The sequence below is a fragment of the Mauremys mutica genome, chromosome 11 (assembly GCF_020497125.1).
Source record: "Mauremys mutica isolate MM-2020 ecotype Southern chromosome 11, ASM2049712v1, whole genome shotgun sequence".
Classification (NCBI taxonomy): Eukaryota; Metazoa; Chordata; order Testudines; family Geoemydidae; genus Mauremys; species Mauremys mutica.
Genome location: NC_059082.1, coordinates 55,678,715 through 55,704,305, shown reverse-complemented (window position 1 = coordinate 55,704,305; position 25,591 = coordinate 55,678,715). Strand labels below are relative to the sequence as shown.

Below are 25,591 nucleotides of genomic sequence, written 5' to 3'. Positions count from 1 at the left end.
CACTCCAGAACCAGCTTATTGTCAAGCAAGGGTTGAAGTCTGACTTGGAGAAGGATAAAGAATTAGAGGACCTAAAGGCTGAAGTGGTAACCCTGCAATAAGAGCTGGAATATTGCAGAGTAAGGCTATACAGAATGAGAACAGGCTGGTGAAGGAGGTACAACAGTCAGCTGAAAATAAGAGCTGCCCTGCTAGAGCTATAAAAACATGGGACCATAAGGAAACTGCAAGACAAAGCCCCAGCCACTGTGCTACTAAAATGAAGGTACCTACCCCAAAGAATAATGAAAACTTGTGTGGTTCTATGGTCCAGAAGATCATTTAAAAATATTCTGGGTGCAGGAAGATCAATGGAGGATGCTGAGTGAGCTGTTAAAAGCTGTAGGAAAAAAAGGGTGACGTTCTTAGTATTCAGAAACCCTGAGAGAGATATGAGCTTGAATAAAGACAGTCTTAATTCTGAGAGGTGTGCTTGTGTCTGGCTGTAGCCAAGGAGGCTCCTCCCCAAGAGAGCAAGAGGCTGCCTCAGACCAATATAACCATGGTAAAAGCCCAACATTGTTGACCACATTCAAGAAGCTCACCTCTTGAATCCTGATTTCTTTCCCTTTGGTGGTGGTCTGGAACTGTGGATCTGTGCCAAGGCATACGAGCCAACAAAATAAAAAATAAAAGTAAAATAATTAAAATGTTTACCTGCCGCATCCGCAGGTTCGGCTGATCGCGGTTCCCACTGGCCGCGGTTCGCTGCTCCAGGCCAATGGAGGCTGTGGGAAGCGGTGCGGGCTGAGGGATGTGCTGGCTGCCCTTCCCACAGCCCCCATTGGCCTGGAGCGGCGAACCGCGGCCAGTGGGAGCTGCGATCGGCCGAACCTGCGGACACGGCAGGTAAACAAACTGGCTTTCCCTAACAAGGGGCAGACCGGCTTTGAGAAGCACTGCTCTAATGGGCACTACTATGAGCAGGATCCACCAGTCCAAGCTGCATTGCCAGGCCCATCCCAAGAGCAGGAATGTGAAGAGGCCACTTTATGAAGCAGCAACATTATGAAATTGTACCTCAATAAATATCACCAAAAACTCAAGAGCAATCACAGCAGTTAGTCAGGAGGGGTAATACTGCACTTTTTGTATAGGTCAGCAGATGATGGTAGGATAGGGTCAATCAAGGACCGAAGAGTGCATATGAAAGAGAAAAAGAAGCTCAGTCTGGTAAAGGATACTGTTTTCAGTGAGTAAGATTTTGTCTCCATGTTCATTATACAACTCTAGTCCGTTCAAACCAATATAGTATGGATCACCCCAGCTTGTTAGAAGCTGAAACTGGAAAATAACTGAAAGATGTTATTAAGGAAAATTTTGATTCCAACATTTTTTCTATTTCAGAAGAAAGTTATAAGAAAATATTAAATCTCTAAGGTGAAGAAATGGCTGTGCAACCTTTGCTCTGCCCACTTGTGTGTATGCATTATGATACTGCCTTTAATTACAGGGGCACACACTATTTAGTACATCATACATTTTTTTCTACAGTCTTATTTACATGGGTAACATCTTGCATTATCATTTTTCATTCTCTTATTACTTTCACTAATTCATTGTCATAATGGTCAAATATTCCTTCCTTGATTTAGACTGCTTCTACCATAAGCTGTCTTCTCTCTAATTAATAATCTGCATTCACAGTACTGTACATATTCTTTTTCTCAAGCATCACAGTCTTCCCTAGGTGCTGGTCACATGATGAGCCAACTACTATGAAACTAAATAAGTTATGCACAAATACACCACACAGGTATCCTGATTTGCAGGAGAGGATTCAGGTAACTATAAAGCCCATTTAGCTAACAGCTTATGTGGGCTACAATTAATGAGTATACAGATTCACTGATTCTGATGTCAGAAGGGACAATTATGATAATCTAGTCTTGTCTCTTTCATAATACAAGCCATAGAATTTATCCCGGTAATTCCTATGCCAAGTACAATAACTTCTGATTGAACAAGATCATGGCATTTAGAAAAAACAGAGTTCCAGGTGATGAGGCGTCCACTACTTCCTTTGGTAAATTGTTCCAATGGTTAACCACCTTGACTGTTAAAAAACTGTGCCTTACTTCCAATCTGAATTTGTCTAGCTTGAACTTCCAGCCACCAGACTTTTGATTAAATAGTTTGCACTAAGTGAGATTTCAAGACCTTGCAACATCCTTTTAAGTCCTTGTGCTGGACTAATCCCAGACCCACATAGTAACTGGGAATAGGAATTGCCATCCTGGATCAGGCCAGGGTCCATCAAGTCCAGACTTCTGTCCCCAACAGTGGCCAGGGCCAGATACTTACCACAAAAGTGCAAGAAACCCCACAATGCGCAGATGTGGGATAATATGCATCTCCTAAGTATCAGAGGAGTAGCTATGTTAGTCTGTATCCACAGAAACAATGAGGACTCGGGCGGGCACCTTAAAGACTAACAGATTTATTTGTGCATAAGCTTTCGTGGGTAAAAAACCCCACTTCTTCAGATGCATGGAGTGAAAATTATAGATACAGGCTTAAATATACTGGCACATGAAGAGAAGGGAGTTACCTTACCAGTAGAGAACCAGTGTTGACAAGGCCAATTCAGTCAGGGTGGATGTGGTCCACTCCCAATAACTGATGAGGAGGTGTAATTCCAAGAGAGAGAAAATTGTTTTTGTAGTGAGCCAGCCACTCTCCCAGTCCCTATTCAAGCCCAAACTAATGGTGTTAAGTTTACAAATAAATTGTAGCTCTGCAGTTTCTCTTTGAAGCCTGTTTTTGAAGTTTTTTTGTTTAAGGATGGTATACACGAGTTCACCGGGGCTCGACCCTCTCCGGGGCAGAGGGGAGCCACGCTGGCTCACTACACACTGATGGGTCCGGGGAAATAGTCCGGCCGGGGGTCTCCCTCGGTAGCCCTTGCGGTAGTTGGCTGCATGGTGGTTACGTCTGGTCCCGGCTCCAGCGGGGCAACAACTACTGAGTTAGGAGGCTCAGGCCCTCAGGCGGGGCTGAGTCGTAACAACAGTTATGAGCCCCGGCCCTAGGTCAGGGCGGGGCAGCAACCACTGAGTCAGAAGTGCTCAGGCCCTTAGGCAGGGCTGAGCAACAGTAACAGGCTTCGGCCTCCTCAGGCCAGGGAGAGGGGGAGTCTGCCACCCAGGAATGGGATGGAAGGGGGGATGCAGGCCCTCCCACTCCACTGCATCCCAGCCGGGGGCCCTAGCAGCGGCTGACGATCCGCTGCTTAGTCAGTGGGGATCCTGGCCGCAACACACTGACATAGGCTTCGGTAATGCTGCAGCCAGACTGGGGTCGGCTGCCCCCGGGCTACTTCCGTACTCCCCCTCAGGCCCTACCTGGGTCCTGACGTTGGCCTCTGCAGGGTCCAGGAGCATGGGTTTGTCGCGGCCGGGGCTGGTTGGCAGGTTGGGCAACTCCTCCGGGTAGCTGGCACGGGGCAGCTCCGGCAGCTCCTCTGGGTAGCGGGCATGGGGCAGCTCCAGCAGCTCCTCCGGGTAGTGGGCATGGGGCAGCTCTGGCCAGTCTGGACGGCTGCCTTGGGCCGCCGGAGCTTCCCAGTCTCGGGCTCCCCTAGGGACGTCTGCTCTCTCCGGCGGCTGGGCTCCTACTGAGCCCTGAGGGCCGGCCTTTATAGTTACGGGTCACCGCCTGACTCTTTGAGGGGCGGGCTCAGAGCTCACTAGCTCCGCCCACTCAGGCCTCTGGCTGGGCTCTTCCTCCTCCGGGGCAGAGGGGAGTCACACCGCCTGACTACAGATGGTTACTTTAAAATCTATTATTGAATGTCCAGGGAAGACTGAAGTGTTCTCCTACTGGCTTTTGTAAGTTACCATTCCTAATGTCTGATTTGTGTCCATTTATTCTTTTACATAGAGATGGTCCGGTTTGGCCAATGTACATGGCAGAGGGGCATTGCTGGCACATGATGGCATATATCACATTAATAGATGTGCAGGTGAATGAGCCCCTGATGGTGTGGCTGATGTGGTTGGGTCCTCTGATGGTGTCTCTAGAGTAGATATGGGGACAGAGTAGGCAACGAGGTTTGTTACAGGGATAGGTTCCTGGGTTAGTGTTTCTGTGGAGTGGTGTGTAGTTGGTGGTGAGTATTTGCTTCAGGTTGGGGGGCTGTCTGTAAGTGAGGACTGGCCTGCCTCCCAAGGTCTGTGAGAGTGAGGGATTGTTTTACAGGATAGGTTGTAGATCGTTGATGATGTTGTGGAGAGGTTTTAGTGGGGGGCTGTATGTGATGGCCAGTGGTGTTCTGTTATTTTCCTTGTTGGGCCTGTCCTATAGTAGGTGACTTCTGGGTAACCGTCTTGCTCTGTCAATCTGTTTCCTCACTTCCCCAGGTGGGTACTGTAGTTTTAAGAATGCTTGATAAAGATCTTGTAGGTGTTTGTTTCTGTCTAAGGGCTAGTCTACACTTACCAGCCGGGTCGACGCGGTGAATTCGACTTCTCGGAGTTCGAACTATCGCGTCTAATCAGGACGCGATAGTTCGAACTCCGGAAGCGCCGGGGTCGACTCCGGTACTCCATCACTGCAAAAGGCGGTGGCGGAGTCGACCTTGGAGCCGCGGACTTCGATTCCGCGGCGTCTGGACGGGTGAGTAGTTCGAACTAGGGTACTTCGAATTCAGCTACGCTATTCACGTAGCTGAACTTGCGTACCCTAGTTCGACCCCCACTCTTAGTGTAGACCTGCCCTAAGGGACTGAAGCAAATGCTGTTGTATCTAAGGGCTTGGCTGTAGACAATGGATTGTGTGACGTGTCCTAGAAGGAAGCTGGAGATGTGTAGGTAAGTATAGCGGTCACTAGATTTCTGGTATAGGGTGGTTTTATGTGATCATCACTTATTTGCACTGTAGTTCCCAGGAAGTGGATCTCTTATGTGGACTGGTCCAGGCTGAGGTTGATGGTGGGGTGGAAATAGTTGAAATCCAGGTGGAATTCTTTAAAGGCCTCCTTTGTGTGGGTCCATATGATGACGATGTCATCAATGTAGCGAAAGTAGAGGAGGGGCACTAGGGGATGAGAGCTGAGGAAGCGTTGTTCTAAGTCAGCCATAAAAATGTTGGCATACTGTGTACCCATAGTAGTGCCACTGACTTGAAGGTATAAGTTATCCCCAAATCTGAAATGGTTGTGGGTGAGGACAAAGTCACAAAGCTCAGCCACCAGGTGTGCTGTGGCCTCATCAGAGATACTGTTCCTGACAGCTTGTAGGCCATCCTCATGTGGAATATTGGTGTAAACAGCTTCTACATCCATGGTGGCCAGGATGGTCACCAATGCATTGCAGTTTCCTCAGGAAGTCGATGGTGCTTTGAAGATAGCTAGGAGTGCTGGTAGCGTAGGGTCTGAGGAGAGAGACCAAATAGCCGGATAATCCTGCAGTAAAGTGCCAATGCCTGAGATGATGGGGCATCCAGGATTTCCAGGTTTATGGATCTTGGGTAGCAGACAGAATACCCCTGGTTGGGGCATCTCCTAATCACTAACAGAGAGGCTTGAGCCCTGAGAAGCAGGTGGATTTATAGCCTTTTAAACCTTGTTTTTAGTGTTTACTGTTATAACATTGTATAGTCTTGATATTTGTGGAAATATCCAATCCATCTTTGAATCTCATTAACTTCTTTGCCTCAGTGATATCCCGGAGCAATGAGTTTGTGTGAAAAAATATTGCCTTTTATCGCTTTTGAATTCACTGTCTCTCAATTACTTTGAATGTCTTCTTCTTCCCACTTGGATAGAGAGAAAAGAAGTTCCCAATCCAACTTCTCTATTCGGGAAAATTGATTTTAAAATATACAATTAACATAGTTTAGTACAAACCATTGTTATGTCCTGACCTACGTTCATGTCAATAGTTTTTGTCCTTCCTATTTAAATCATGTCCAGCTTTATTCTGTATGGAGGCTTATAAAAACAAGAGGCAGTTTTTAGATTTGATCCTGAATTAGAGGCAGAGCCAGTGGAGAGTTTGAAGCTGGGGTTGCATATTCATGCTTTATGGTACAGGCAATTTATATTTATTTGTATTTAATGATGCCTCTCTCATGCTTTAGGTACCTCACTTAAATTAAAACAAAGCCATATAGAGGAACTCTGAAAATGCTGGGGTCAAGAGAGCAGGGATTCAGGGAGACCAAAAAGAATAGAATTACAATACCCATAATAATAATAAAAATAATCACAAGATACTATACATAATAATACAAGTGAGAAAATGATAGGGAAGGATACAACCACATGGCATCAATGGTGCTTCATAGTCCATACTAGCTTGTTCCATCCCACTTGAATCAGTTCTGACAAAATACACAAGAAAAATTTTAAAATCCTGACATATTTAGTAAAGAACAGACACTCTCCACCAAAAAACCATCAAAAAACAAAAACAAACCAGTGAATTTGGAGAATTTATTCATCTGTTTTCAGCACAGGAATTCTCTGAGAAACTACAGGAAGATGAGGGCCTTATTTTCACAGCTGAGTGTAGAGCTCCACATTTATTTTGTACACACATTTATTTCTTCATGCTAATTGTCCACTGTGCATCTAAATGGCCACTTGCACATACAGTCTTTGTAAGCACACGTGAAAATTAGGCATACAATTGAGGGCAGATTTAAGTGCATGTAATTTTTAAAAAGTATGCCCAAAGTACTTGGTATTTGTATCCATGCACTTCATAATGCATCTGCTTCAGGGAAGGTCATCCAAACAGACTACCTTCAAGGTGTAGGTAAGAGAATATGTAAGGTTTAGATAGTAAGAACATTCTATTTTACCTCCCATATGGTCTGATAATCTGTTGGGGCTTCAAGTAGTCAACAAAGAGAATTTCTTGAGCAAAGTCAAAGTGACAGTTGCCTGGTCCCTTTCGGATAAGAAAGCCCTCTGGTGGGGAGATACAATGTCCATCCAGCAAGACATGGACAACCTTAGCCTAGGGAAAGAACACCTTATTTTAAAACATATGGATCTAATACAAATTGTTAATTTCACTGGCTGAAACAACTTAATTATTAAAGATACTTTTGTTGTATTCTATTTATTTCATCTCCCTTTTGACAAATTCATTGGAATCTGAATTCTTACAAAAAAGAAGGCATAAAATACATATACTTCACTAGTGACACAAGAAGTGTAAATCAAAATGTCATTGAGATAAAAATTCCCAGGAACAATGAGCATGCTCACACTCAGAGCTTAGCCTCCAATATGCTAATTTTAATTCCTAGTAAAATTCCATAACCCCCCCCACACCTCATTTAAAAGGGGCTGAGGCTGGTTAAGAGTGACATCCCACAACACCAAACCTAAAAAGCAAGGAAGTAAGTTATGGGACACTGCTATGATCACTATTGAGCCTGTTTGAATGTATATAGGCTCTCGATAGAAGTGCTGTATTTTTAAATTTTAAATTTGAAATTTAAAGGTAAAAGATTTTATTTTAATAAAGGTAAGTATCACTTTCCCCTAGATTGTTGTTACATTGCTGTAAAAAGTTAGTAAATTTGGTTTTACTAGCATCAGCAAAATACAAACTAGTAGCAACTTAAGCAACTGCTTTCACCTGTAATAAGAAGGAACTGATTAACCTCAGAATTAAGAGGAAGAGAGTTTAGCTTTGTGCTCTGGAATGCAAGGTTGAATGTTTGAGGAGTGACTCTTTATAGTTCCACTTTTTGTCAGATCTGCAGCTATTTTAGTAATTTTTAAACCTGTTTGGGGTTTGGGTTTACACTGGGGGATGTCACACCTACCAACCTTGATCTTTTTGAAGAAAGCTTTTGTTTACAGAATTTCCTTGGTTTTTAATACAGCAAGTGTTGAAGAGCTCTGGGAGACATATAAGAGGAGATAAGGATGCACTCCACATTAACTTTTGCCATGTATATAGGAATATTGATGGTGCAGGGATGCTTGCAGTGAGAGGAAAGAGTGCAGAATGCAGGGAAATAACACAGCTGGGCTCTTGGTAGTTGCCTTCTAGTTTTAGCCTTTGGTGTCATGTTTCCTGGCTCTTCCCAACAACTAAGAGTGTTAGAAATGTCCTAGAAAATGATAGCTCAAATTCAGATGTATTCACACGGCTCCAGAGGCCGGGGCAGGGCCGCCCAGAGGATTCAGGGGGCCTGGGGTCTTCGGCGGCGGGGGTCCTTCCACTCCGGGTCTTCAGGGCAATTCGGCGGCGGGTCCCAGAGCAAGTGAAGGACCCGCCGCCGAAGACCTGGAGCGGAAGGAGCCCTCGCCGCCGAATTGCCACCGAAGACCCGGAACGGAAGAAGCCCTCGCTGCCAAATTGTCGCCGAAGACCTGGAGCGGAAGAAGCTCTGGGTCTTCGGCAGCGGATCCTTCACTCGCTCCGGGTGTGTTCGGTGGCACTGAAGGACCTGCCTCTGAAGACCCGCCGAAAACTCTCATGGGGGCCCCTGTGGGGCCTGGGGCAAATTGCCCCACTTGCCCCCCCCCAGGCCGCCCTGGGAAGGGGCCTTAGGAAACACACCAAATATCACACACCTCGCAACAAAATTGTGAGGGTTGGCAGCACTGAGCCACAGCACTGCAGCATGTAACTCTTTCTCAGGGGAGCTCTTTCCACTGCTCTCCATCATAGCCAAGGATTGTGTCACAGACTATCTCCCCGCAGTTTCCTAGCCAAAAAATAGATAGCAGCCATATTTTCTGGGGGCAGCCTGTAGCTGCAGTCTCACTGGAAATGAAAGAGCCAAGAGGTAGCCATCTTGAGTTGGTACAGCCTTACATTCAGATGGCAGGCAGCATTCTTAGATGTACTACATTTCAGTTGAATCAGGCTCCCGATTTGGAGAGGAGAGAGAGTCCAATCAAAAAATATACTTTAGCCTAAGGGAAGGAGCACTGACCTGGGAGCCAGGAGAGGCCAGGCTGAAATCTCACCTATTCTACTCATCGCTGCCTATATTTGTGTGCATTTTACAGCCCTTATTACTGAGCCATACCTCAAACACCTATTTGAGGAGGCAGTCAAGTATCAGACATCCCATTTTACCAATCAAGTAGCAGAATTGCACAAGTTAAATTCTAGCACAGCTGGGAATAGAATCCAGTTCAGTAATTTGACAGAATTTAGTCTCAACTACACTGACAAACCAGTGTGAAAAGCTATCCTGTTAATCATCAGTAGGCCACCCCACCTCAGTTCTAGGACTAGAACCCAGTATTCTACAGGTGACTAGCAAAGAGTTACTTAACCCACCGGAAACAGATGCATGTCACTTTCCCCTCTAGTGGCTGCTCCACTGAGAGAACAACATTTATTCCTGCACGTCAGGTGTTACAAAGATGGGCTGGGAATATGATGGTCTGTGGTTCAAACTCTGCTGTGACCCTTACCAGGTTCCCTGATGGCTGCACTGTAGAAGTCATGATTTTCCAAAAATTACAAAAAAGCCCTATATCAGAGAGGTAGCTGTGTTAGTCTGGTTCTGTAAAAGCAGCAAAGAATCCTGTGGCACCTTATAGACTAACAGACGTTTTGCAGCATGAGCTTTCATGGGCGAACACCCACTTCATCGGATGCAAGAGTGAAAATTTCCAGGGGCAGGTAAATATAAGCAAGCAAGAAGCAAGCTAGGGATAACGAGGTTAGATCAATCAGGGAGGATGAGGCCCTGTTCTAGCAGTTGAGGTGTGAAAACCAAGGGAGGGGAAACTGGTTCTGTAGTTGGCAAGCCATTCACAGTCTTTGTTTAATCCTAAACTGATGGTGTCAAATTTGCAAATGAACTGAAGCTCAGCAGTTTGAAGTCTAGTCCTAAAGTTTTTTTGCTGGAGGATGGCCACCTTAAGATCTGCTATTGTGTGGCCAGGGAGGTTGAAGTGTTCTCCTACAGGTTTTTGTATATTGCCATTCCTAATATCTGATTTGTGTCCATTTATCCTTTTCCTTAGAGACTGTCCAGTTTGGCCGATGTACATAGCAGAAGGGCATTGCTGGCATATGATGGCATATATTACATTGGTGGATGTGCAGGTGAATGAACTGGTGATGGTGTGGCTGATCTGGTTAGGTCCTGTGATGGTGTTGCTGGTGTAGATATGTGGGCAGAGTTGGCATCGAGGTTTGTTGCATGGATTGGTTCCTGAGCTAGAGTTACTATGGTGCGGTGTGCTGTTACTGGTGAGAATATGCTTCAGGTTGGCAGGTTGTCTGTGGGCGAGGACTGGCCTGCCACCCAAGGCCTATGAAAGTGTGGGATCATTGTCCAGGATGGGTTGTAGATCCCTGATGATGCGTTGGAGGGGCTTTAGCTGTGGACTGTATGTGATGGCCAGTGGAGTCTTGTTAGTTTCTTTCTTGGGTTTGTCTTGCAGTAGGAGGCTTCTGGGTACACGTCTGGCTCTGTTGATCTGTTTCCTTATTTCCTCGTGCGGGTACTGTAGTTTTGAGAATGCTTGGTGGAGATTTTCTAGGTGTTGTTCTCTGTCTGCGGGGTTAGAGCAGATACGGTTGTACCTCAGTGCTTGGCTGTAGACAATGGATCTTGTGGTGTGTCCGGGATGGAAGCTGGAGGCATGAAGGTAGGCATAGCGGTCGGTAGGTTTTCGGTATAGGGTGGTGTTAATGTGACCATCACTTATTTGCACCGTGGTGTCTAGGAAGTGGACCTCCCGTGTAGATTGGTCCAGGCTGAGGTTGATGGAGGGGTGGAAGCTGTTGAAATCGTGGTGGAATTTTTCCAGAGTCTCCTTCCCATGGGTCCAGATGATGAAGATGTCATCAATGTAGCGTAGGTAGAGAAGGGGCGTGAGCGGACGGGAGCTGAGGAAGCGTTGTTCCAGGTCGGCCATAAAAATATTGGCATATTGTGGGGCCATGCGGGTGCCCATAGCGGTGCCACTGATCTGGAGATATATATTGTCATCAAATTTGAAATAGTTGTGTGTGAGGATAAAGGCACAGAGCTCAGCAACCAGTTGTGCTGTGGCATCATCAGGGATACTGTTCCTGACAGCTTGTATTCCATCAGTGTGTGGGATGTTTGTGTAGAGAGCCTCTACATCCATGGTGGCTAGGATGGTGTTTTCTGGAAGGTCACCAATGCATTGTAGTTTCCTCAGGAAATCAGTAGTGTCACAGAGATAGCTGGGAGTGCTGGTGGTGTAGGGTCTGAGCAGAGAGTCCACATATCCAGACAGTCCTTCAGTGAGAGTTCCAATGCCCGAGATGATGGGGCGTCCAGGATTTCCGGGTTTGTGGATCTTGGGTAGTAGATAGAATAACCCTGGTCGGGGCTCTAAGGGTATGTTGATTTGTTCTGGTGTTAGTGTAGGGAGTGTCCTGAGTAGATGGTGCAGTTTCTTAGTGTATTCCTCAGTAGGATCTGAGGGAAGTAGCCTGTAAAATTTGGTATTGGAGAGTTGTCTGTCGGCCTCCTTTTGGTCGTCAGACCTGTTCATGATGACAACAGCACCTCCTTTATCAGCCTCTTTGATTATAATGTCAGGATGGTTTCTGAGGCTGTGGATGGCATTGCGTTCTGCACGACTTAGGTTGTGTGGCAAGCGATGTTGTTTTTCCACAATTTCTGCCTGTGCACGTCGGCGGAAGCAATCAATGTATAGGTCCAGACTGTCATTTCGACCCTCAGGAGGAGTCCATGTGGAGTTCTTCTTCTTGTGCTGTTGGTGGGAGGGTAACTGTGTATCAGTGCGCTGTTCAGTGTTGTCCTGAAAGTATTCTTTGAGTCGGAGACGGCGAAAGTAGGCTTCCAGATCGCCGCAGAACTGTATCATGTTGGTGGGGGTGGCAGGGCAGAAGGAGAGTCCCCGAGATAGGACAGACTGTTCTTCTGGGCTGAGTGTGTGGTTGGATAGATTGACGATATTGCTGGGTGGGTTAGGGGTACCACGGTTGTGGCCCCATGTGGCAGGTAGGAGTTTAGACAGCTTACAGTCCTTTTTCCTTTGTAGAGAGGTGAAGTGAGTAATGTAGATCTCCTGTCTTATTTTAGTGAAATCCGTTTGTATGGAAGTTTGGTTATAGATGAGAGTCTCCAGGTTGGAGAGCTCTTTTTTGATGTTTTCCTGTTTGCTGTATAGGATGCTGATCAGGTGGTTCCTCAGTTTCTTTGATAGAGTATGGCATAATCTCTCACTGTGGTCTGTGTAGTAAGTAGATAGCAGTGGATTTTTTACCTTTAGTCCATTAGGTATGATGTCCATCCGTTTGCATTTGGAAAGGAAGATGATATCCGTCTGTATTTGTGCAAGTTTCTTCATGAGGTTAATGGATTTCCACTCCATACGGCTAAATGCAGTGCCTTGCATGGTGTCAAGTATCAGAGAGGTAGCCGTGTTAGTCTGGTTCTGTAAAAGCAGCAAAGAATCCTGTGGCACCTTATAGACTAACAGACGTTTTGCAGCATGAGCTTTTGTGGGCGAATGCCCACTTCGTCGGATGCAAGAGTGGAAATTTCCAGGGGCAGGTAAATATAAGCAAGCAAGAAGCAAGCTAGAGATAACGAGGTTAGATCAATCAGGGAGGATGAGGCCCTGTTCTAGCAGTTGAGGTGTGAAAACCAAGGGAGGAGAAACTGGTTCTGTAGTTGGCAAGCCATTCACAGTCTTTGTTTAATCCTAAACTGATGGTGTCAAATTTGCAAATGAACTGAAGCTCAGCAGTTTCTCTTAGAAGTCTGGTCCTAAAGTTTTTTTGCTGGAGGATGGCCACCTTAAGATCTATGTAATTCACACAGTGAGAAAATATCCTTAGGCAAGTTTTAATTTGCCAACTAAGGTGAATGTGACATGTAACAAAAACCAGGTGTTCCACTTTTGGGTCATATTTCACATATTTTGATCACTGATGTCACACACTGGCCCTCTGGTGGTTGAGAAATTTGACAGCACGTTTTTTAATGAAATGGGGGCCATTTTTCTGAGGGTAGCCTGTGGTTTCAGTCCCATTGGAAACAATGGGAAATAGTGGCAATTTTACTAAGCTCACCCCCCTTTCACTTTGGAGCAAATTCTATGGCATCTGAGTGCCTGGCTGTAGATAATAGATTTCTTGGTGTATCTGGGATGGTTGTTGGATCATTGGAGGTAAGTGTGGTGATCCGTAGGTTTCTTGTACATAGTCATTTGTATGGTTCCATTACTGATGCTGATCATGGTGTCCAAGAAGTTGATGATGTGTGGCAATGTTCTCATGGATGGGTGGTGGTTGCTAAAGTTGTGGTGGAAATCTATGAAGGACTTTAGGTAATCTGTCCAGACGATAAAAATATCATTGATGTATCTCAGGTATATCATTGATTTTGTGGTGCCTTTCTCCATAAATTGTTTATTGAAGTAGCCCATGAAAAGGCTGACATATTGGGGACCCATCCTAGCACCCATGGCTGTTCTCATGGTTTGGACACGGTGTTGTGACAGTCTGTACCATTATGTTTACCACTTTTACAAGACTATGATACATTTTGTACAAACTATGCCATGTGAGCTATCATTTGAAAACTCATAATCTACCGAACATTATCACCCTGGTAAAATGTGTGGCAACAATGTATATGAAGTTGTAAAGTTCTACTGTATATGGCATGTTCCAACTCTGAGGAAACAGCTTCAAACCAGTTCCCCAGGGAGAAAAAGCTAGCCAGTACCACAGCCAGATGTCAGCATAATCATATGGACTATCACTTGATTAAGCAGCCATTCTTTGGCAGGAAGAAGGGTGTGAGCAAGAAATTTACATCTTAGCAATAGAACAGCTGAAAGTTACCGTCCCACAGCGGGGGCAGAGGGGAGAAAGGGAGTCGTGTTGGCTGCAGGCTGTTTGCAGTTAAGGGTAAGGGACCGGGAACATGTTCTGATTTTTCAAGTCAGGAAGCTAACACACAGTGTTGGCTCCAAAAATCCACTCTCTCTCTCTCCCCCCGCTCCCTGTCACACTACGCCCCTCCCCACCCCCCTCTTTTGAAAAGCACCGTTGCTGCCACTTGAATGCTGGGATAGCTGCCCATAATGCATCACTCCCAACAGCGCTGCAAATGTGGCCACACACCAGCGCTGGTAGCTGTGAGTGTGGCCACACACCAGCGCTGGCCCTGCACAGCTGGACGACCAGCGCTGCAACTACCAGCGCTGCAGATTTGTAAGTGTAGCCATACCCTGGGAATGGTTTGGTTATTACACTAATTGAATCTATTTCCCTATGTTAAGTTCTCCTCACACCTTCTATGGGTCATCTCAATTATCACTTCAAACGTTTTTTTTCTCCTGCTGATGATAGCTCATCTCAGTTGATTAGACTCTTCCTGTCGGTATGCATACTTCCACCTTTTCATGTTCTCTGTATGTATAAATATCTCCTGTCTCTGTGTTCCATTCTATGCATCTGAAGAAATGAGCTGTAGCTCACGAAAGCTTATGCTGAAATAAATTTGTTAGTCTCTAAGGTGCCACAAGTACTCCTGTTCTTTTTGAAGATACAGACTAACACGGCTGCTACTCTGAAACCGTATATTATCTTGTTGGTATTTGAGGCTGGCAGCGATGCCGTCATGGTGAGGGATGTTGGCGTATAGGGTGACATCCATGATGGCAAGGATAGTGTGCTGGAGGAGTCTGCTGATGTTGTGGAGTTTCTGGAGAAAGTCAGTAGTGTCTCGAAGGAAGCTGGACCTTTGTGTGGTGAGTTTTTTGAGGATGGTTTCTATGAGTCCCAATATTCCTTCACTAAGCGTACTGTGGCTAGATATGATGGCTCTGCCGAGGTTCCCTTGACAGGTTGATGATATTCATGATGTTGGGGTGTAGTGTATTGTCCATATGGTGGGTCCTAGTGTCACTGTTCCTCCTTCTCTGCTATTAGATGTAGGGCAGAGTTTACCAAACTTGGGATGCTGCTTGTGTAAGGAAAGCCCCTGGCGGGCCGGGCCGATTTGTCTACCTGCCGCATCCGCAGGTCTGGCCAATTGCGGCTCCCAGTGGCCACAGTTCGCTGCTGCAGGCCAATGGGAGCAGCTGGAAGTGGCACAGGCCGAGGGATGTGCTGGCCGCCACTTCCCGCAGCCCCCATTGGCCTGCAGCAGCGAACCGCGGCCAGTGGGAGCCACTATCGGCCGGACCTGCGGATGCAGCAGGTAAACAAACTGGCCCAGCCTGCCTGGTGCTTTCCCTACACAAGCGGTGTCCCAAGTTTGGAAAACACTGATGTAGGGAATAGACTAGATGGCCCAATAGACGTCCCTGCAAATCCAAATAATCTTCTATCAGTTCTCAGTTCTTAGAATTAACTAAAATGACTCCATAGGGCTTATGTTCAACTGTCATAAGCAGTAGATAATACACACTATCAATTCCTATAGAGTGGATGGGAGTTGTAAGACCTGTTTGACATGCCTGGGGCTGAAGTTTTATATGTAATGAAGTCCCACAACAACCAAGGCATCTTTTAGAAAAAAATTCCTGTTGGCATTTTATACAGTGATAAAATAAATAAAAGAACAAAAATTACCTCCAGGTAAGAGAGCACATGGAAACTCGTGCCCCACAAACTGCTATCAGTGTCTTTCCTAATTAGATTTTCTATAAAAGAGGTTCCCACACTCTAGAACCTCAATAATTTAGGAGCTAATGCCAAGTGGAAGGTGTCCATGCTGTGTCCTCTCCCCAACTAGTATTTACACCTACCCATTTGTTATTTTCAATGAATTTGGCACCATGTGCTACTGTGTGTCTCAAAGAAGAATCAGGCCCTGTGAATTTCTTAGAACTATCTCTGGCTCTTTTTCTTGTATTTGCTGTTTGTGAAGGAAGACAGCAACCCATTAAACCTGCCATGAAACTCAGAGTCAGATAATTTAGAAGGATTTATGCTATTACATTAAAGCAGCCACATTCATTTATCAAAGCACAAATTTTCTAATGGGTGGTTGAACACTTCTGCTGGCAGTGCCACTTTCTTTCACTCACCCCTCTATAGGTATCCTCTGGAGATTTATTATAGTTCCAAAAGCGAAGCCCTGCAATATTTTCAGCTTTATCAAAATGGATTGTGATAATGTGATCTTCCCCATAAGTGAAAGGAATAAGCCACATATGATTATCTTCAACAGTGATGTTAGTCCCATCTATTAACCTACAAACACAAAAAAATCCTTTAGTGATAGACTGGCAATTGTTAAGCAACGGAAAATAGCAAGAGAAAACAGTACACAGAAGGGACACAAAACTGATCGCAGGAAAACGTGTGCCTTATTTCTAGTCTGAATTTGAGTAGCTCCAGCCTCCAGACATTAGATTTTATTATGCCTTTGTCTGAAAGTTTAAAAAGCACTCTACACTATATCATCATGTAATTAAAGACAGTGAGTATAATTTTCTAAAGCATCTAAGTCACTTAGGTACTTTTGAAAATTTTACCCAGTATCAAAATGCATACTTACAAGAAGACAAATTAATGTTGAGTTAGATAACCTTAATTCTGGCATTTTCTAACTTTTCATTGTTTGAATTTATAATTTAGTATTTTTAATTTATTTTTTTATATGTTTATATTTCATATATGTGAAAAAGGGGGGCAAGGGGAGAGCGAATATATTTGGAAAAAGATAGAGAACACTATTTAACCTGATGAAAGAGGGTAAAAGGAGAAAGAAGGAAAAGAGGAAAGAGATTGAGCAAACATGAGGCATGATTGAGATAAGTATAGGCTTATCCATGCTAGGTTTTAGCTTGCTAATAATTGCAGTGAAGCTGTGGCAGCATGAGTGGTGGCACGGGCTAGCCACCTGAGTAAAAGCCGACCGGTACCCTGGGCACATACTCGAGTGGCTAGCCTGAGTTGCTTCCATGGCTTCAATGCTATTTGTAGTGAGCTAGCTGGATCAAGGCTAGCTGGCTACACCTACATGTGCTGCAGTTATGCCATCTGATTGCGGTGCAAGTAGACTCTGAGACAACTCAGGAAAAGATACTTAATGAATTATCAGAAAAAATAAATCAAGAGATGCAGTAAATGAATGTGGTTCTCAGTTTTATAATTGGTGAATATATTTTCATCCTGGTTAGCAGGCTAGGTCCTTAAGCTACATGATATCAGTCTTCCTTTTTTAGACATTGAAAGGACAACAATTGTAATTACCTCAGTTTAGAGCAGACATATAATCTAAAAAGAAGAATGATGTTTCAACGCAATAACTTTTAATGATTAAAATGTTATGATTGCAAAAGTGTAGTCAAAAATTAGGAAATGACAAAGTTAATGTTGCCCGTGTAGTCTTAACTCTGCCCATGTGTTTATGCAGCATGATACAAGCTTTAATGAAATCATTGCACAGTATGATTTCTGAGAACCTCTGCAGTGTATGTGTAGAATCGTGCTCAGTGAAGGAAAAGATGTGACAGATTTATTTCTAAATAACTTAAGTCTGAAGTAAAATAACATTACACTAAGTACTTATTACAAATATTTTAAAGAAGTCAAATTAATTGATCATAGTGATGTTACTATATGTAATATTTTTTTTTACATTTGCTGCCAAAAGATTGCTCCCTGCCTGACTTCTGAGTGCTTAATTATGCAACCGTAACATTTTCTTTCACAAGTTATTTAAAGAGAATTCCTTAGGTTTGTTATTTTAAAAAAATTAAAAATGGTAGGTCTGTCCTGTGCAAAATATTCACTTAAGGAAACAAGGTGTTGCATAAGTCACTACATATTTTATTCTATGAGGCAAGAACTCCAGGGTTCTCTTGTCTCACTGAACATGCTCCTTGCACCATAAATGTTTTATGTACTCTGCACACAAGCTATTATTATTTGTAATGCAGTTACACCTAGATGGCCAATCAGGGACAAGAGCCCCATTATGGTAGGTGCTGTTTGTACATATGGTGAAAATGTGATCCAATTAATTTTACAGAAAACTTTACTTTCTAGGCACATAACATATTTCAAATGCATGAGCCAATGCACATTAAATGAGGTGGCGCTACCAGGAAAACTACTTGAGCGTGTGTGACATGTAGTTTCCATATGGACATAACTCAGCCCATAACCCATTTTCACTGGAAAACTGAAAGGTGTTTCTCCATAATGAAGACTATTTGCTTGACATAGTTCCAGTGTTTACCTCTACATTTTAGCACACAGCTTTTTTTTTTTAAAAGGGTCACAAGAACCTATATTTGCTCAAACTTTCCAGAAATGATTAATACTTGGGCTGAAATCAGGTCTGCAAAATTGTATTGTATAGTCCGGTGGTGGGCAACCTGGGGGCCACATGTGGCCCATCAGGGTAATCTGATTGTGGGCCGCAAGACATTTTGCTGATGTTGACCATCCGCAGACACAGCCCTCCACAGCTCCCAGTGGCTGTGGTTCGCTGTTCCTGGCCAATGGGAGCTGCGGGAAGCAGCGGGCCGCAGGGATGTCCTGGCACAGGAATCTGGAATCTGACACAGAAACCTGACACAGGTCATAGCTAATGATGGCACCGCTGCAAGTTTACATTATTATTAATTATTATTATTATCATCATTATATAAGGATTAAACAATTATATCATTTTATAAATTTAAATTACATGTATTTATAATAAGTTCTCATTCATTACCTCTAAAATCTCAGAGCCCACACAGGACAAAACACTACAGGAGATGCTTAGAGTTTTCAGTTGTTTTTCTACTTACTTGTCTAATGTTCTGGAATCTTCCATGTACTCTGCAAGGTCATTTAAATCTTGTGGTGAAGCAGAAATCTGATCCATAGTAATTGGTAAAGCTTGACCATCCTTTCCTACTATTTCAAGTCCGGTCAGTCCAAGATAATGTGTGTCTCCCCAGGATAAGGTGAAATTTAGCTGCAGACCTAAAAATAAGAATGAACACACACATATTCATCAGTCAGTAGCAGGAGGCACCAAAGAAATTATCCTAAAGCACATACTAGCAGATCAGTTTATTAATCCAAACCTCCATAATTAGCATGCAACAAGAAGGAAGTGCCTCCTTTTGTTTTTTTCCAGGTGCATCCAGAAAAGTGCAAAATAACAGTATGCAAGTTGAAGGGCTAACTAAGATTTGCTAACAGTAACTGGAGATAGCAGGGGATCTAAGGAATTCAGAGTAGCTTGTTATCCACAAAGATGCAGGAGTTTCAAAATCTTTGGGAGCGGGCATTCAAATGTGAACTCAGTGCCTGCAAACTCACCCCATCAAGTCCATTCAAACTGCTGCTAAGAGCATCTTCCTGACAGAACACTCTATGTCACCCCCACTACTGCCACCTTTTATGATTTTATGCAGAGTCCCATGATTTTGACCCCTGCTGCAGGAGCTCTGGTGATGATGTGAAGCACTCATGCCCTCACACAATTTTGGAGCATCTGGCTACACTTGCCTCCATCCCACTTCTAGCAGCTTCCTGATCCTCCTTTCCCTGTTCCTAGCTGTCACTGGCTCTCCTCCTCCTTGGTCCCAGCAAGTAGCTGCTTCCCTGCCCCTTCCCTTCCCCTGCCACCAACTGTCCCCACCCCACATGGAATTATGCAAAATAGATTCTGTTAAACTAACTTGATATTTTATGAGACTATAAATTTGGTTGATAAAAGTAATAGTGTTGATGTAATATACTTATGCCTGGTCTACACTAAGGGGGGGGGGTCGAACTAGGGTACGCAAGTTCAGCTACGCGAATAGCGTAGCTGAACTCGAAGTACCCTAGTTCGACTGACTTACCCGTCCAGACGCGGCGGGGTCGAAATCCGCGGCTCCAAGGTCGACTCCGCCACCGCCGTTCGCGGTGGTGGAGTTCCGGAGTCGACCGGAGCGCGCAGGGAGTTCGAACTATCGCGTCTTGATTAGACGCGATAGTTCGAACTCAGTCGAACTCACCGCGTCAACCCGTGCGGTGAGTATGGACCTGCCCTTAGACTTCTATAAGGCGTTTGACTTGGTACCACACAACGTGCTGATTAAAAATCTGAAAAAGATTTGGGGTGGGGAGTGGATAATCAGCTGAACATGAGCTTCCATTGGGATGCTGTGGCCAAAAGAACTAGTGAGATCCTGGGATGCATAAACAGGAGAATCTCAAGTAAGAACAGAGAGGTTATTTTACCTCTGTATTTGGCACTGGTGCTATCACTGCTGGAATACTGTGTCCAGTTCTAGCATGCTCAGTTCAAGAAGGATGTTGATAAATTGGACAGGGTTCCAAAAAGAGCCATGAGAATGATCAAAGAATTAGAAAAAATGCCTTATAGTGATAGACTCAAACTCGATCTATTTAGCTTAACAAAGAGAAGGTGACTTGATTATAGTCCAAGAACCTACACATGGAACAAATATTTAACAATAGACTCTTCAATCTAGCAGAGAAAGGTCCAACATGAGCTACTGGCTGTTGAAGTTGAAGCTGGACCAATTTAGATTGGAAACAAGGCATCCATTTTTAACAGTGAGAGTAACTAACCATTGGAACCATTTACCAACTTTTGTAGTGGATTCTCTACCACTCACAATTTTAAAATCAAGAGAATTTCAGGAGGGGAAGGCAACCTTTTTTGAGATCTGTACTGAACTAATCCCAGAGCTGCAGTGACAGCTTACCATACATGGTGCCCCATGCCTGTGGAGACATGGGTCACCATTGCCATCTGGAAGCTGGCCATCCCCAAATGCTATTGATCCTCAGCCAACCAGTTTGACATGGGGGAGATTGACTACTGGGGCCACTGTCACCCAGGTATGTGTTGCCATGGAAAAGGTACACTGGGTTACACAGCTTGGTAATGCTCAGGGGGTCATTAATAGCTTTGCACATTTGGGGTTCCCAAATTGTATTGGGGCAATTGATGGACTCAGGTGCCTATTATTTCGCAACCCTCTCTTCCTCCACATACACACTAGGATGAAGAATTTATAAAATAGAAAGGAATTTATTAACAGAAAGGTTTATTTCTCCATGGTACTCCAAGAGCTGGTTGACTGCCATGGCAGGTTAACAGATATAAGAGCAGGGTGGCCTGGAAGGGTCCATGATACTAGGATCTTTTGGAACTCAGCTCTTTTTACCTTAATGAATAATGGACAGTTTGCTCCCCCCCCCCTCCCCCCGGATCACTATGGACACTAATGGTGGGGAGGTTGCTCCAGTTATCCTGGGAGACTTGGCTTATCCTCTGCTTCTCTGGTTAATGAAGCTGTTCACAGGATGCTTCAACAGAAGGAACAGTTCAACTATCACCCCGCTAGTTCCAGAATGGCAGTGGATTAAGCATCTGGGCTTTTGAAAAGAAGGTGCTGCTGCTTCTGGAATAGGTAGAAAGCAGCAGAAAACAAGTTCCAACCATTATAGCAGCATGTTGGATTTTGCACAATATTTGTGAGAGTAAGGGAGAAAGCCTTAACGATGGGTAGGAGATGGAGATGCAGAGACTCACTCAGCAGTGTGAGCAGCCACCAAGGCATCCTACAGAAACAGTTGAGGCTCTATTATCAGAGACGCCTACTGCTGTTATTTTGAGTCTCAGGGCCAGAAAATGTGCTGTGAATTATTTCAGGTTTAAGGATTTTCTATGTTAAAATGATTTGATGACTCACTATGTATGAATTTTAACGGTTTTTATTATGTAACCACAATCAGCTATGTAACAAACTAAATAAAGCTTTAACTGAAGCAGAAGCAATAATGAAACAACAATTTTTATTATTAATACATTAAACAATCTATTAACTAACAACCAGAAAGAAACCTTTAATTAAAACAATAGTGACGTAAAAACGGAAAGTGCAAAACTGCAGTGTAAAACAAAACAAGGGGGAGGGTGGCTTAAAGTCATAGGGATGTATACATCTGGCCTCTGTTTCTTCTTGTTCGAGGGCCTTCTGGCGTTGAGTGGCAAGGCTCAAAGTTACCAGGGGCGCTGGAAGGCTCAAAAGAGCCTTGTTCCCATGTGCAAATGTTCTCAATGCCCAGATCTGCCTCTGGGAACGGAATGGCCACTGGGAGGACTGCACAGGGGGAGGGGCTACAGTTGGGAGGAGTTGCTGCTATTCCCAGTATCTCTTATTATCAGGGGCGGCTCCAGGCCCCAGCACGCCAAACGCGTGCTTGGGGTGGCATGCCGCGGGGGGCGCTCTGCCGGTCGCCAGGAGGGCGGCAGGCAGCTCCGGTGGACCTCCCGCAGGCGTCCCTGCGGAGGGTCCGCCGGTCCCGCGGCTTCGGTGGAGCATTCGCAGGCACACCTGCGGGAGGTCCACCGGAGCCGCGGGACTGGCGTGCCACCGTGCTTGGGGCGGCGAAATGGCTAGAGCCGCCCCTGCTTATTATCTAGGGGCTGCAGAACATGGCTGAGTCCTGCTGTATGACACTTGCAGCACCTGCTGCCCTACATCAACATGCGTTGCAGCAGAGCATTTAGGCTTTACATTCCCTCCAGAAGCTGGCTCTGCATCTCCCATTCTTTGTCAATACTGTCTTTGGCCACAGCACCGCTCCCTGGAAACTGTCATGCTGTCCTGGACCACATTCTCTCTGGATCCCATGATCTCCCTGTAGAGTTCCCTCTCTTTTTCCCTCTCCATTCTCAAATAATGCCTCCATCTCTCCACTATTCTGGTTTTACTTTAGGATTTTGATGAGGTCCATAACAGTTTTGTCCTGAGTCTTCCATTTTCTCCCCTGCAGGTTAGCAAGCAGCTCAGCTGTAGATAAAGATCCCATCCTTGAAGATCTGGCCACTGCAGGTGCCATGGCTGTGGGAGTAAGAAAAAAACAAAAACAGTTATTGTTCCTATTCCATACAGACTACAATAGCATTTTTATATGTATTTCTGATTTTACCTCACTGAGAGTCTACCCAGGTTGGGGAACCTCAGATATGGGGAGTGGTTTGTACATGAGGAGGGTTGGCTGCACTGGGATTTTTGTCTGTTCAGTATATACTATTTGGCTTTGCTGTTGTGCCTTGGAGGCTGGGAGCTGGGAATTATGTTCCTGGTCTGCCTTTGCAGGTTTGGTGTGCCTTAGAGGAGTTTATATGGTGTTGGAGGCCTTACCGGTGGGAACCCAGCGGTGAGCTGAACAGTAATTCCCTCTACATCCCCTTTAGGCTATCCTGACTCTCTATGACATTGCACTGAGGCGGGTGACTAGAAGGCAGAGAATGGCCTTACTCAAAAAGGCAAAGAGCAGACTAGTGAGATATGCTGTGAAGTTATTCCCCAAGGAGTGGCCAACCTGAGTCTGAGAAGGAGCCAGAATTTAAACAATGCACTTTGCCAAAGAGCCACAGTAATACGTCAGCAGTGTCCCATCAGCTCCTCTCAGTGCCTCCCACCCACTGGCAGCCTCTCAGCACCTCCCGGTCAGCTGTTTCGTGGCGCACAGGTGGTTTGGGGGTGGGGAGGAGGAGTGAGGGCACTGCAGGCTCAGGGGAGGTGGTGGAGTGGGGGCAGGGCCTATGGCAGAGCCAGGGGTTGAGCAGTGAGCACCCCCTGGCACATTGGAAAGTTGGCGCCTCTAGCTCCAGCTCTGGAATTGGTGCCTATACAAGGAACTGCATATTAACTTCTGAAGAGCCGCATGTGGCTCCAGAGCCACAGTTGGTCACATCTGCCCAAGATGGTTCCCCAAGAAATGCTGCAGAAATGGAAGAGAGTTGCGAGCTATTCTGGGGGCAATGACCATGCAGATATCCCCCACAATATCTAGATGAATATCAAGCAATTGAGTCCTCTGTGGTGTGGGACTAAAAATGGTTGATAGTCAGGACTTTAGTATGAAACAGAGGTTGTGACAGACATGTCAATTTCTTACAGTATCCTTAAAAAACCTTATTGAATTAAGTTTAAGTATCTTTGGGGTCCATTCTGTTAAATGCAAAGATTAAGTATTATTATGGGCTGGGATTGTATGTCACCTCTTTAGAGAGGAGATGGGATGAGAGGCCTGAGTGTTCAAAGAACTATATTGAAAATTTGCCGGACAAAAATGGACTTTTGGGGCAATATGCATTAAGTGGATTTCCTGGGGAATAGCTAGAGGGAGGTTAAGGCAAATTCACCACTTCTAGTTATGCAAAAAACCTTGACTTTTGAAGCTACACCCTGAGGAGCGGTCTTTGTCTACTGATTACCTGTTGCCAGAGAGTGGTGATCAAAGGCCTGAGCTGTATTAAAAAACAGATGAACTCCCCTGCTTGTTGTTCTGGTTCTGAATCTGAGACAGTTATGAACTTGTAACTACTGGGAAAACCTAGTTGTGGGTTTTCAAGGATTTACAGCTACTAGAGCCTGATGCTGGAGTTGGGGTGACCCCCAGTAAGCTTTTAAGCATGGGTGTGTGTGCTTTTATTGTTTTACTATGTTTTCTCTTTAATGCTTTCACTTTAAGAATAAACGTGCTTGCTTAGAAAGAGCTGTGTGGTATTTGGTAACTGAGGGTAATTACACTGTTCACAGCCTTTGGAGAGAAAGCAAAGCACAGATGCTGGCCTGTTTAGACAGTCTGGTTTGCTGGGGGTATCACAGTGTAGGCAGGGAACTGTGCAGCCTGAAAAATACCTGATCTGGAAAGAGTGAGATGTGGCTCTCTGCCAAAGAGAGGTGATGGCTGGGGGCCAGAAACCTTTAAGTAGGTGCCCTCAATGAACCATGGAGGGGGAATACAGGTGCAGTTACACTGGAACTGTGACAGAGGCCGATTTCCCAGTTGGAACAGCCGCCATTTTGAAAATGTATATAAGGGAGGAAGGTAGTGGACAGCATGGGTTGAAGAAGGGATGGATGCGGGCGGGGGCTGAAGAGTCAGCAAGGCTCCTAGCTCACATTCACCTACAATGGCTGCAACCATGGGGCACCTGTAATGGAAGCTAGTACAGCAGTAAGCACAATAACAACAACAATAATAAATTGTAAAGCTAGACACTTACATGGTGAGGTTCTCTCCGCAGGATCTCCCTCTTCAGTCCTGGCCAGGTTTGCTGGCTGGGAATTGGGCTTAGTCATTATTCGGCAGCAATCAGGGTTGCCTTCTTCTAGGCTGGCATCTTCTAGGCTGTAGTCCCAAAGAGAACCTAACTCTCAGGGAACCTAGAGAACCTAAGCTCGTCAATGGCCTCCTCAAGGTCCTCCTCCGAAGAGCCTCCCTGGTTTGGGAGGTTGAGTAATACTGCAAAATCCTGTCCAGATCCTCAAAAAGTGGACAGGACACCTATTTACTCCTGGACCATTTTCTGTCATCCCAGTTTGAATATAGGTTCTCCTGAGCTGTTTGCTTTTTATTTTGCACTGGTCAGCATTCTGCTTGTGGCCCGTTGTGGTCATCTGTTAGCAATGTCCACAAAAAGGTCTTTATTGCAGTGACTGGCCACAAGAGCTTCCTGCACTGAGGCTTCTCCTTAGATGGCGATGAGATCCACTGTCTCGGCACAGCTCCAACAGGCTGTGTGAGGCATGTTGTGGAGTTTCTGGAGTAATATTTCAGCAATGCTGAGAGAATATAATCCAACAGCAAATTGGCAAAATCTGTCC

At 45.0% G+C, this 25,591-nt stretch overlaps 1 protein-coding gene across 7 annotated transcripts in view; it reads right to left on the bottom strand.

The window, feature by feature from the left end:
* Nucleotides 1-25,591, bottom strand: part of LOC123344345 (katanin interacting protein) — a 177,514-nt gene that overhangs the window by 33,939 nt on the left and 117,984 nt on the right. For 6 of the 7 annotated variants that reach the window (XM_044980454.1, XM_044980452.1, XM_044980457.1 and 3 more), the window contains 5 exons: nucleotides 18,746-18,923; nucleotides 16,025-16,190; nucleotides 6,847-7,004; nucleotides 6,299-6,363; nucleotides 1,224-1,334 (listed from right to left, as the gene is read on the bottom strand). In XM_044980454.1, coding sequence (XP_044836389.1) covers nucleotides 1,224-1,334; nucleotides 6,299-6,363; nucleotides 6,847-7,004; nucleotides 16,025-16,190; nucleotides 18,746-18,923 — 678 coding nt within the window. The remainder of the gene's footprint in view (nucleotides 1-1,223; nucleotides 1,335-6,298; nucleotides 6,364-6,846; nucleotides 7,005-16,024; nucleotides 16,191-18,745; nucleotides 18,924-25,591) is intronic. The other variant, XM_044980456.1, reaches the window with a different exon arrangement.